The sequence below is a fragment of the Colobus angolensis genome, unplaced genomic scaffold (genome assembly GCF_000951035.1).
Source record: "Colobus angolensis palliatus isolate OR3802 unplaced genomic scaffold, Cang.pa_1.0 Scaffold7, whole genome shotgun sequence".
Lineage (NCBI taxonomy): Eukaryota > Metazoa > Chordata > Mammalia > Primates > Cercopithecidae > Colobus > Colobus angolensis.
Window position 1 is genome coordinate 29,552,833 of NW_012120709.1, and position 11,752 is coordinate 29,564,584.

At 45.6% G+C, this 11,752-nt stretch overlaps 1 protein-coding gene across 4 annotated transcripts; it reads right to left on the reverse strand.

Annotated features, from left to right (window-relative positions):
* Nucleotides 1–497: 497 nt before the first annotated feature.
* Nucleotides 498–5,312, reverse strand: HSPA8 (heat shock 70kDa protein 8). Of its 4 annotated transcripts, none has more exons than XM_011926993.1 (9): nt 5,040–5,312; nt 4,102–4,311; nt 3,583–3,788; nt 3,132–3,284; nt 2,489–3,044; nt 2,070–2,272; nt 1,643–1,841; nt 1,248–1,480; nt 498–929 (listed from the first exon to the last, which is right to left on the reverse strand). In XM_011926993.1, exons 2-9 carry the CDS (start codon nt 4,304–4,306, stop codon nt 744–746), a joined length of 1,941 nt encoding a protein of 646 aa, XP_011782383.1. In that variant the 5' UTR covers nt 4,307–4,311; nt 5,040–5,312; the 3' UTR covers nt 498–743. The 4 variants fall into 4 exon arrangements, with proteins under 4 accessions (XP_011782383.1, XP_011782384.1, XP_011782386.1 ...); XM_011926994.1 differs by having other exon boundaries at nt 4,102–4,287; nt 5,040–5,109; XM_011926996.1 differs by lacking the exon at nt 1,248–1,480 and having other exon boundaries at nt 498–838; nt 1,778–1,841.
* Nucleotides 5,313–11,752: the final 6,440 nt, after the last annotated feature.

Here is an 11,752-nt window from a genome sequence, read left to right on the forward strand (position 1 = left end):
CAGGTGGCAGATTAGCTCCATCCCCCTGGCCTTCTCAATCATCTTAGGAAGAAGAAACAGAAACCTACAGGGTAGTGGCTTATACAAGAGATTGAGATTCCAAGTTATCTCTGCCATGTAGCTTAACATTCACTGCCCAGTATTTGGTTCTGATCTCTTAAATTCTTACTCATCATCTAGCACAAAGCTCCAGGCAAGTAAGCCTCTGCTCCTACGCAGGATTACACAGGTTTAGAAAACACCATTAAGTCAGCTTTCTGCCTCTCCATGTAAGGACTAAGATTAGTTTGATCTAGATCCGATTTCTCACGCTTCCCCTTCTCAAAGCTCTGAATTCTAAAACGTACCATCCACAGTGCTCTGAAGGGCAACTTGCCACCCAGCCCTTGTAACTCAAGCTTAGTTTAAGAGGAAGGGGGTAAGTTAGTAAGATTCACATCATCACCTAGGCCTACTTCTCCCAACAGCTGACCTGGGGAACTAAAGACTCAAAACAGTTTTATGGTGCCAATTTTAAATAGTTTTATTTAAGACATTGCATTTTCCACTTACAATACAGTGTTTATAAAGTGCAATGTTACTTCCTTCCCCTGTGCATGTTCCATATTCAAGTATTGAGAATGCCCAGTAACTTACTATAGCAGCTTAACTTTTTAAAACTGCCACAGAATTTGCTACAAATTTAGGTCCTTCAAAAATGTTTTAAATGTGTGGAACAATGCTACACCTATACTTGGGTTGGCTTAATCAACCTCTTCAATAGTGGGCCCTGAGGAAGCACCACCAGAGGGAGGAGCTCCACCACCAGGGAATCCCCCGGGCATTCCTCCTGGCATGCCTCCTGCACTCTGGTACAGCTTGGTGATGATGGGGTTGCAAACTTTCTCCAGCTCTTTCTGCTGATGTTCAAACTCTTCCTTCTCGGCAGTCTGAGGAAGAGAAAAAAGGAATTACTGTAAGTTCTTGTAACGTTAATAACCTTTCTTTAACCCTGATGCAACCTGATACTAAGTCGTTGACACAAACTCCTACAAGAGGGCTGTCAACATTAAAATAGGGCCTTATTCTTAACATCTTGGGGTCACTCAGACATCCAAGGAAGGTAGTTGCCAACACCTTGAATTCTGGTGGAAACCGCGAATGTTTTGGACCATTCATCATTGTGACCCTATACTGAAATCCAGCTCAAGCTTGGTTTACTATCCCCTTCCCTTCCCCCTCCATTGAGTTGGGGGGAAATCACAAACCTGATTCTTATCAAGCCAGTTGATAATTTCATTACACTTGTCCAGAATCTTCTGTTTGTCCTCATCATTAATCTTGCCTTGAAGTTTCTCGTCTTCGACAGTTGCTTTCATGTTGAATGCATAGGACTCAAGTGAATTCTTGGATGATACCTTGTCCCTCTGCTTCTCATCTTCAGCTTTGTACTTCTCAGCTTCCTGGACCATACGTTCAATGTCTTCCTTGCTCAAACGGCCTAGGAAAGATATTTAGCCTTTTAAGTAAAAAAGCCTTACATTTCCTGTATAACTCTAGTTTCTCTTAGCTAGATATGCCCTTGAGGCACCAGAAACTCAATTGAAATACCACTATGATCCCTGTCAAGATGAGATTGACAGTGGCATATGTGCTTACTTACCCTTGTCATTAGTGATAGTAATCTTATTCTCTTTTCCTGTACTCTTGTCCACAGCAGAGACATTGAGGATACCATTGGCATCAATGTCAAAAGTGACTTCAATCTGAGGAACACCTCGGGGTGCAGGAGGTATGCCCGTGAGTTCAAACTTGCCAAGCAGGTTGTTATCCTTTGTCATGGCACGCTCACCTTCATAAACCTTGGTGGGGAATAAAACAAATCATTACAATGGACTTCACATCTCTTTGCTAGTGCTAGAGTCCTAAGGAAGAATGGTCGCTCAGACATCCAAGGAAGGAACTGGCCAACATAAGACTTTCTGGTGGAAACTACGAATGGTTTTGGAATCCATCATCATAGCGAGTCAGTCCAGACTTCTCTTTATCTGGTATCAGTAAGCCAAGCAAGAAAAGTACAGAAAACATACCTGAATAAGCACACCAGGCTGGTTGTCAGAATAGGTAGTGAAGGTCTGTGTCTGCTTGGTAGGAATGGTGGTATTACGCTTAATAAGGACGGTCATTACTCCACCAGCAGTTTCAATACCAAGGGAAAGAGGAGTGACATCCAAGAGCAACAAATCTTGAACATTTTCAGACTTGTCTCCAGACAGGATGGCTGCCTGGACAGCTAGCAAAGAAAAAAAGTTAACGTTAAAAAGTTAAAGAAAAAAACCAGCGCATCGCTCCTGTTTTAACAACTATCACTCGCTCAGACATCCAAGGAAGGTATTGCCATCATCAGCCAAGCTTTTGGTGGAAACTACGAATGTTTAACAATCACTCATCACAGCGAGTCAACTCATCTCCTGCCTGCCTGCCTTTAGGGTTGAGATACTTTTGTTACCTGCACCATAAGCAACAGCTTCATCAGGGTTGATGCTCTTATTCAGTTCTTTTCCGTTGAAGAAATCTTGGAGAAGCTTCTGAATCTTGGGGATACGAGTAGAACCACCAACCAGGACAATATCATGAATCTGTGACTTGTCTAGTTTGGCATCTCGAAGGGCTTTCTCTACTGGGTCCAGGGTGCCACGGAACAGGTCAGCATTCAATTCTTCAAATCGGGCACGGGTAATGGAGGTATAGAAGTCGATTCCTTCATAGAGAGAATCGATCTCAATACTGGCCTGGGTGCTGGAAGAGAGTGTACGCTTAGCACGTTCACAAGCAGTACGGAGGCGTCTTACAGCTCTCTTGTTCTCGCTTATGTCCTTCTTATGCTTGCGCTTGAACTCTGCAATAAAATGGTTGACCATTCGGTTGTCAAAATCTTCTCCACCCAAGTGGGTGTCTCCAGCTGTGGACTTGACCTCAAAGATTCCATCCTCAATAGTGAGGATTGACACATCGAAAGTGCCTCCTCCCAGGTCAAAGATAAGCACATTTCTTTCTGCTCCAACCTGCCATTGAAAACAATCTCATTTAAATTTCTGACAATCAAATTAATCTTAAAATAATCTGGACTTGCATCACAAATGGTTACCTACCTTTTTATCTAAGCCGTAAGCAATAGCAGCAGCAGTTGGCTCATTAATAATTCTAAGTACATTGAGACCAGCAATAGTTCCAGCATCTTTGGTAGCCTGACGCTGAGAGTCATTAAAGTAAGCTGGCACTGTGACCACAGCATTGGTAACAGTCTACAAATAAGGAAAAGACCACAGATCAAACTATTATACTTAAACTCCAGCAAATGGATTAATCCTGGTGAAAAAAAAACTGCTGGAGCACCCCCCAAAAATGTAAATTACAAATTGTCAAGATTCACTGATTTCTAGTGTTGACCCAGCTTCCCCAAGAGCCTGGGGCAGTGCACGTGGTCTTAACCTCGAGCTGCGCCCCATCTGTTCCCCTCCCTCACCAGGCGCTAGTGACCCTGATGTCAACGGGCTTTTAACTACTCCAGAATGCATCCCCATACTGAAAAACAAACCTCACCTTCCCAAGATAGGCTTCTGCAATTTCCTTCATCTTTGTCAGAACCATAGAGGATACCTCCTCTGGATAGAAGCTTTTGGTCTCTCCCTTATATTCTACTTGGACCTTGGGCCTGCCAGCATCATTCACCACCATGAAGGGCCAATGCTTCATATCAGACTGGACAACAGCATCATCAAATCTGCGTCCAATCAGACGTTTGGCATCTGTAAAAGGTATCAAATGAAAACACTTTCAATTTCATACCTCTTCTGATAAAACCCAAGTCCATGATTACTCAAATGCCAAAGTTCATAGGTACGTGAATTCAACTACCATATAGGTAGCAAAGGTTCACATTTTGACATCCTACATTATCCAGATTTTCAGCCTGAAAGGTTTCTATAACCTGTTTTATAAGACTTTAGAACAAGTCTCAGCTCATTTTTCTAAAAACAATAAGGCTCCCTCCCTCACATTTCATAAACTCTCTGCTTCCTAGCCCTGTTAAATTTGTACTGTCATTTAAAATTAGCTCACCAAAAACTGTGTTGGTGGGGTTCATTGCAACTTGATTCTTTGCGGCGTCACCGATCAACCGTTCAGTGTCCGTAAAGGCAACATAGCTTGGAGTGGTTCGGTTTCCCTGATCATTGGCAATTATCTCTACTTTTCCGTGCTGGAAAACACCCACACAAGAGTAGGTGGTGCCAAGATCAATACCAACTGCAGGTCCCTTAGACATGGTTACTGGAAAAAAAAAATCCGGTTTAAAAATCCAGTTAATCGAAGTATTTCCCTCATCCCTTAAAAGAACGCATAATCAGGAAAAAGATATGGCCACTACCAAGAGGTAAATAGTGACCATCACCTCTTATTTAAGCACACCAAAGGCTCAGAACTAGTGCTGCAGTCCGGGTTGCCGTGCCAACCGCTGCCAAGCACACCCTTAATGAACCACCCACCAGAGGGCCTGGGGCGTTGCTGAGCACGTGGTCTTAACCTGGAGCTGAGCCCTATCTATCCCATCTCCCCCGCCAGGTGCCAGTGTCCCCGAGAGTCAACTGGGGTTCTGACTGATCCGGAATGCACCCCCATATTGGAAGCACGCCAAGAACGGCTTTGAAGAACCATGGTGGGAGTGGACTATACAAGAAACGAGGTAAAGAAAACCCTCGCTCCACTTCCCTGCGCGCCAGGCTAGGCGATGCGGCAACCCTCCCCCGCCACGCGATCGCCGGGCGTCTCCCAGGCTCCCCTGGGGCTGCGGCCCAACCCCTGTATTTCTGTCCTGCCGACTGCAACCAAGCGCCGCTGCCACCCCACCGAAAACTAAGGCCCCTTAAGCCGGTGGAAGCGGCCGCACACTCGCCTCAACGAGATTGTCAGAACTCTCCAAGCCGCAAAAACCTCAACCGGTCCGTGTGGAAAGTGCACGCTCCCAGACCCATAACCCAGCTCTTGAGCAGAGACTTTACCTGGCGTGCAGGCCTGGCTCCGAAAAAGACAAACGTCAAAGGAGCCCCCGGAGCTGCAGGCGAGTTCAATGAGACCGGTTTCCGCCCGCCACCCTGCCTCTTATACCCTATCTCAGAACCTTCCAGAAGGGGCCCGCCCCTGCTGCCTGCCATTACGGCTTCCCCGGCCAATAGACGCCAGGCTGCCCTTACAAGACCCAATCACTAAGCCCGGCTCCACTCCTCGGGCTTCGCCCCCTTCCGCACCTACCCCACCGCGCTCCGCCTCGCGATAACGCACTCACCGCAGCGTTCTGGAACTTTCAAGCTCGCCCCCGCTCTCCGGACGGCTCCGGGGAAAGGGAGGGTGGGGCGCAGACAGCCCGCGCGCGGGAGTCCTCAGTTACCCCGGGCGGGGGAGGGGAGCGTCCGCCTCTACGCATGCGCCCCCAGCTTGCGCGGGCAGGAGGGGGCGGAAAAAGGTGGAAGAAGAGGGGCGGGCAAAACTTGGAACCAACCAATGATAGCGGCGCTAGCCGCGATCTTGGCCCGCGCAGAACTGGGGGAGGACTCGCGCGGAGCCAGAAGGGAGGGGTTCGGGCGCGGGAGCCGGGGAGGAGAAGACGGAAGTGGAGCGAGGACAAAATGGCTGCGAAGGTTGTTGCTCCCTTCCCCCACACACGTCCTCATTCCTCTTTTCCCATCCCCCATCTCTATGTTCCAGACGATCCTCTGAGTGCCCCAGGTTTCGCGAACCTATATTTCATAGCGTGGCTTTGGGCAAGGGCTGACCCCGAGGGGCTTGGGCGAAGGTTCCGGCTTCAGGGTGCTACTAGGGCTGCTCGCTCGGGGGCACCCAGGGTTGGGATTGGAGGGAGCCGCCAGGCCGCCGTGGGGGTGGGGCCGGTTAGCTCGGCAGCCCCCCAGCACCCGCATTTCCCTACGGGAACTGTTGGGAGGCAGCCTCCGACGCAGAAGTGTAGGGGCCCGGCTTCTCAGAACCGCTTCAGGACGCGGTCGTGTCTGGACCCCTCCGGGGAAGGAAAGGCGAACCCGCTTCTCTGAACCCCTGACCCCTAGGCCCCTTCCCACCCTCGTCTAGAACAGATTCGGCTTCTTGGCTCCGTTCTTCCCCCACTAGCCCAAGCCCCACGTTTCCCCGTTGTTTATAAAATAAACATTTAAAAGGTGGCGAGTGTGTTCTCCGTTAGGTGAACCAGGCATTAGGAATCATAGGTTCCAGTAGCCGTGCGTCCTTGATTTAGAGTTTCTGAACGTTTGTATTTTCAGCAACATGAGGTGGTATCTTTCCTGGTTTGACTTTCATCAAAAATTAAACGACAGACCATGCAGACGCTTTGAAAACGTGACTAAGCTGGTGCGCAGAACAGTGGTGTCTGGAATTTTACATTGTGCAGTGTTGTGCATGGCCGCGGACATGTGGGGCCTTGTTCCAAGAGCCTGTCTCAGGTACCTTGAACACTCCCTGTGTCCTTTCAGGCAGGCAGGGTAGCTATTATTCCTGTTTAGTAGATAGGTAGGAACCGATGGGGGAAAAGATTTTTTTAAGGCTACACCAAAAGTACTTATAGTAGCAGGGCTGGAATTAGAAGGTCTGTAGACTGCGAAAAAGGCTTCAGAAGAGCGAGGACATCTTGTCCTTGTCAAAGCCAGTAAAGGGTAGAGACAGACTCAGAACATACGAAGAGTTTCCTTTTCATATTTTCCTTTTGGGGAGGAATGTTGGCTTAGAGTTCGTGGAGATATATTCTTAGCCTCTCCCCACGTCCCAAGAATTTAATTTTATACAGTGCTTTCACTACATACAAAATGCTTTCATTTGTCATCTAATCATTAACACAGTTCTCTAAGGTGTGTATTATTCATCCCTATATTAGGAGAAAAATGCGGCTCAAAGATACCATTTGTGGGAAGGTAAGCAGCTGGGTTAGCTAGAATCAAATCTAGCTTTTTTTTGGTTCAAGATTTATTTCATATCTTTTGTTAGTTACGCTACAGTGTAATTTCCTTCTTGGAAATATATTCAACTCAATTCCAGAAAGAGGTAGGGTGTGTACTGTGAGCCACTGCTTTCAGTTTCCTTTGGTATTTGGAACCTCCCGTCCCCCACGCTAACTGCTAGTAATGTTATCTGGAATTTTTCTTTTCACACCCCAGAGCCTAAAGTTTAACAAGCACACATTTCAAACTACACCCTGTGCTGTATTTTGCATTTTTGTAATTATTCTAATCATTGACCCAGTGGAAAACAGAATTGGGGCACACATCCACTTGTTTGAGATATCCCATCCAATAGCAGTGATTAAAGAAAGCAGAACAAATAACCTCTGTTTCTGGTTAGTCTCAAACGTGTTCTGGGACTTGGGCTGTGTCTTATTAAATGGAATGATTTAGCATTCATATATTTAAAGCTCAGAATATGATGAAGGTCCTGTCTCCACCACTTTAAACGCACAGGGTTTCAAATGACAGTTAAGATCTGAAATTAAAGTTTGGTTGCATGGGACTGCAGTGGAGTCTTGAGCCTAGGACTTCTGACTGGATAAAAGGATAATGATTTAACATTTTTGTGTGCCTACTGCATGCCAACCTTACCTCCTGTAATTCTCACCGTAAATCTAAGCGGTAGCAACTATTATGATCATCATTTTGTAGACGGAGTCTAAGGCAGGACTCCGTCTCCCAAAAAAGATGGAGTCTCCCGGAAAAGACGGAGTCTCGCCCTGTCCCCCAGGCTGGAGTGCAGTGACGGAACTTGGCTCACTGCAACCTCCGCTTCCCGGGTTAAAGGGATTCTCCTGCCTCAGCCTCGTGAGTAGCTGAGACTACATGTGCACGCCACCAAACCGGGCTAGGTTTTGTATTTTAGTAGAGACAGGGTTTCACCATATTGGCCAGGTTGGTCTCAAACTCCTGACCTCAGGTAATCCGCCTGCCTTGGCCTCCCAAAGTGCTAGAATTACAAGGGTGAGCTACCACACCTGGCCTGTTTTTGTTTGTTTGTTTGTTTTATGTGAAGTCTAACTCTATCCAGGCTGGAGTGCAGTGGTGTGATCTCTGCTCACTGCAACCTCCAGCTCCTGGATTCAAGCAATTCTCCTGTCTCAGCCTCCCAAGTAGCTGGAATTAGAAGCCCGTACCACCACGCCCCGCTAATTTTTGTGTTTTTAGTAGGGATGGGGTTTCAGCATATTGGTCAGGCTGGTCTCAGGCCTCAAGTGATCTGCCTGCCTTGGCCTCCCAAAGTGCTGGGATTAAGGAGTGAGCCACTGTGCCGTCCTCAGTTTATGAATAAATGATTTAATAGTTATCTGGTTTCGGTTGCTTCTGTTGAAAAGTCTCAACCAACGTAGGCAACATAGTGAGACCCCCATCCCAAAAAAAATGAGATGGGAGGATCACTTGAGCTCAGGAGGTAGACGCTGCAGTGAGCCATGATTGTGCCCCTGCACTCCAGCCTGAGTGACAGAGCAAAACCCTGTCTCAAAAAACAAAAAAATGGAAAAAAGTTACGGTTTAGAATTTCATTGGATAATTTGTATTAGGATTATGTGGTGTACTGTTACTAAATATGCATTTTTAAAAAATTAGTATTAAAGAATAGTAAACTTACAGTCCCTTGCTTCAAAAACTCAGATATTGAAAACAACCCTTCCGTGACCCAGTGACATGACTAAAAGATGCAATATATGTATGCCCTGTTTGCCCAAATACTTGAGTGTGTGTACTGCATTGCATCAGGGAAATTTGAAACCAGAATGATGCAAGCTGTTATTAATATTTTGATTTCTAACTGCAGCCATGTATAAATTATTGCAACTGGAGAACAGCATACATAAAAATAGCCCCAATATCTTTTCCCTGCATTATGCTTTGCCTTCCTAAACCAGATTATATGCTTTAGAACATTCTCATGCCTATTGTAATGTATTTCTGGTAGTAGAGCCCTTGCCATTGATGTTTTATTCAATGCTTTACGCAGGGCACCATGCTAAGCATTTGACATATATTCTCTTACATGACCCTCACAACTATTTTTGGCAGATCATATTGTCCTCATTTTCAGATAAAGAAATTGAGGTTCAAATAGGTCAAATAATTTGCTTAAGATCCCTAGCTGACCCTGAATTTTTCAAAATCAGATTTTATTCCACAGCTTATTGCTTCTAACTCAGACTAGATTGGTTTCTACTTTCAAACTCTTAGCCATCTTGTTTAGCCCCTGCACTATGGAGAGGAGGTGCTGTATAAAATGCGCTCTTGGCCAGGCACTGTAATCTCAGCATTTTGGGAGGCCGAAGCTGGTGGATAGCTTGAGCTCAGGAGTTCAAGACCAGCCTGGGCAACATAAGGAGACCCCATCTCTACAAAAAATACAAAAATTAGCTGGGTGTGTTGGTGTGTGCCTGTAGTCCCAGGTACTCAGGAGACTGAGGTGGGAAGATGGTTTGAGCCTGGGAGGTTGAGGCTGTAGTGAGCCGTGATTGTGCCACTGAGCTCCAACCGGGGTGACAAAGTGAGAACCTGTCTCTTAAAGAAAAAAAAGTGCTCCTTATTATTTTATTTTATTTATTTATTTTTAATCTAAGACAGACTCTTGCTCTGTTGCCCAGTCTGGAGTGCAATGGTGTGATCTCAGTTCATCGCAGCCTCCGCCTCCCAGGTTCAAACGATTCTCCTGCCTCAGCCTCGTGAGTAGGTGGGATTACAGGCGCACACCACCACGCCTGGCTAATTTTGCATTTTTAGTAGAGATGGGTTTTCACCATGTTGGTCAGTCTGATCTGTAAATCCTGACCTTGTGATCCACCCGCTTCAGCCTTCCAAAGTGCTGAGATTACAGGCCTGAGCCACCATACCCAGCCTATTTTAATTTTTTAAAGTTGAAATTTTTATCAGAGCATCTTAATTTTTAAGATTTTTTTTTGGCTGGGCGCGGTGACTCACACCTGTAATCCCAGCACTTTGGGAGGCCAAGGTGGGAGGATCACGAGGTCAAGAGATGGAGACTATCCTGGCCAACACACTGAAACCCTGTCTACTAAAAATACAGAAATTAGCTGGGTATGGTGGCACACACCTCTAGTCCCAGCTACTCAGGAGGCCGAGGCAGGAGAATTGCTTGAACCTGGGAGGCGGAGGCTGCAGTGAGCCGATATCACACCACTGCACTCCAGCCTGGCGACAGAGTGAGACTCTGTCTCAAAAAAATAAATAAATAAACTATACAGTTCAAAGACCCCATGTTTAGTAATTGTGTTTACAATTATTTGCCTCTATATGCCACCACACCTGGCTAATTTTTGTATTTTTAGTAGAGATGGGGTTTCACCATCTTGGCCAGGCTGGTCTTGAACTCTTGACCTCAAGTGATCCACTCACCTCAGCCTCCCAAAGTGCTGGAATTACAGGCATGAGCCATGACCTCCAGCCTACAGTTTACATAAATTGATATGACTGTATCATCTTTGAAGAATCAACTGTACCTATTATTTTATAGTTTCAATGCACCTTATCTTTTTGCCTCTCAGATGATTCGACAGATTTAATCGTGATGTGCTCAAAATACTCTGTGCTTAACAGTCAACAAAAATTGCATGATCTAAGCCCATCATTACCATATAAAGACAAATCAGGCAATTATAAAGTTGGGAATTGTACCCTGTTTTGCAGAACAAGGGAAAACTAAAGGATTTGGACTTGTGTGAGTGAGCTAAGTGTGTCCCAAGTATGGTGAAAAGGTTTAGGGCAAGGAAGAAAACAAAGAGAAGAGAAAGCCTATAGTTAAGTGTAAAGGTTTGAGGATTTCAGGTGGGAAGATGGTGATTGATCAGGATCTGTCAGTTCTGATGGAATATACTAACAGTGGCTGGGTTTAAATCCTGGCTCTAGGGCTGGGTGTGGTGGTTCACGCCTGTAATCCCAAACCAGATCATGAGGTCAGGAAATCAAGACCATCCTGGCTAATAGGGTGAAACCCCGTCTCTACTAAAAATACAAAAAAATAGCCGAGTGTGGTGGCGGGCACCTGTAGTCTCAGCTACTTGGGAGGCTGAGGCAGGAGAATGGCGTGAACTCGGGAGGCGGAGCTTGCAGTGAACTGAGATCATGCCACTGCACTCCAGCCTGAGCGACTGAGTGAGACACTCTCAAAATAAAAATAGAAGTAAAAATAAATCCTGGCTCTACTACTGACTTAACCTCTTTGAGCCTTACATTTCTCACTTGTATAATGTGAATACAGATATTTCCTTATAGGGTTGATGTGAGTATGAAATTGAGACAAAATGTATAATGTACTTAGCGTGACGGGCACCTGGTGGCTCAGTAAATGATTACTATTATCGCTGTTATTTTACAATGACCTCTGTAAAGTGTTTTCCAGATGTATTTGAATTTCTTAGTGTGTACTTTTCAGATTTATTTGAACCCCTTAGTGTGTACTTCTCTGTTGGCACTTCACCTAGGCACAAAATACTTGTTTAGTAATTATTATTTCGTTAATTTTGATAAAGTCCTTAAGGACAGCAACTCTCTTGGTGTCCCCTGTGCAACTTGTACCTAGCATCTTGCCTTTTGAAAGAAAAAAGTACTTGGTAAATTCGTGACTGAAACTGATAAATAATAGATCATATTCAGTCTGAGTTCTTCTGTTCTTTTGTTGGCAGCAAGCTGATAAACAAATTTCCAGTCCAGGTTATATGAGCTTCAGC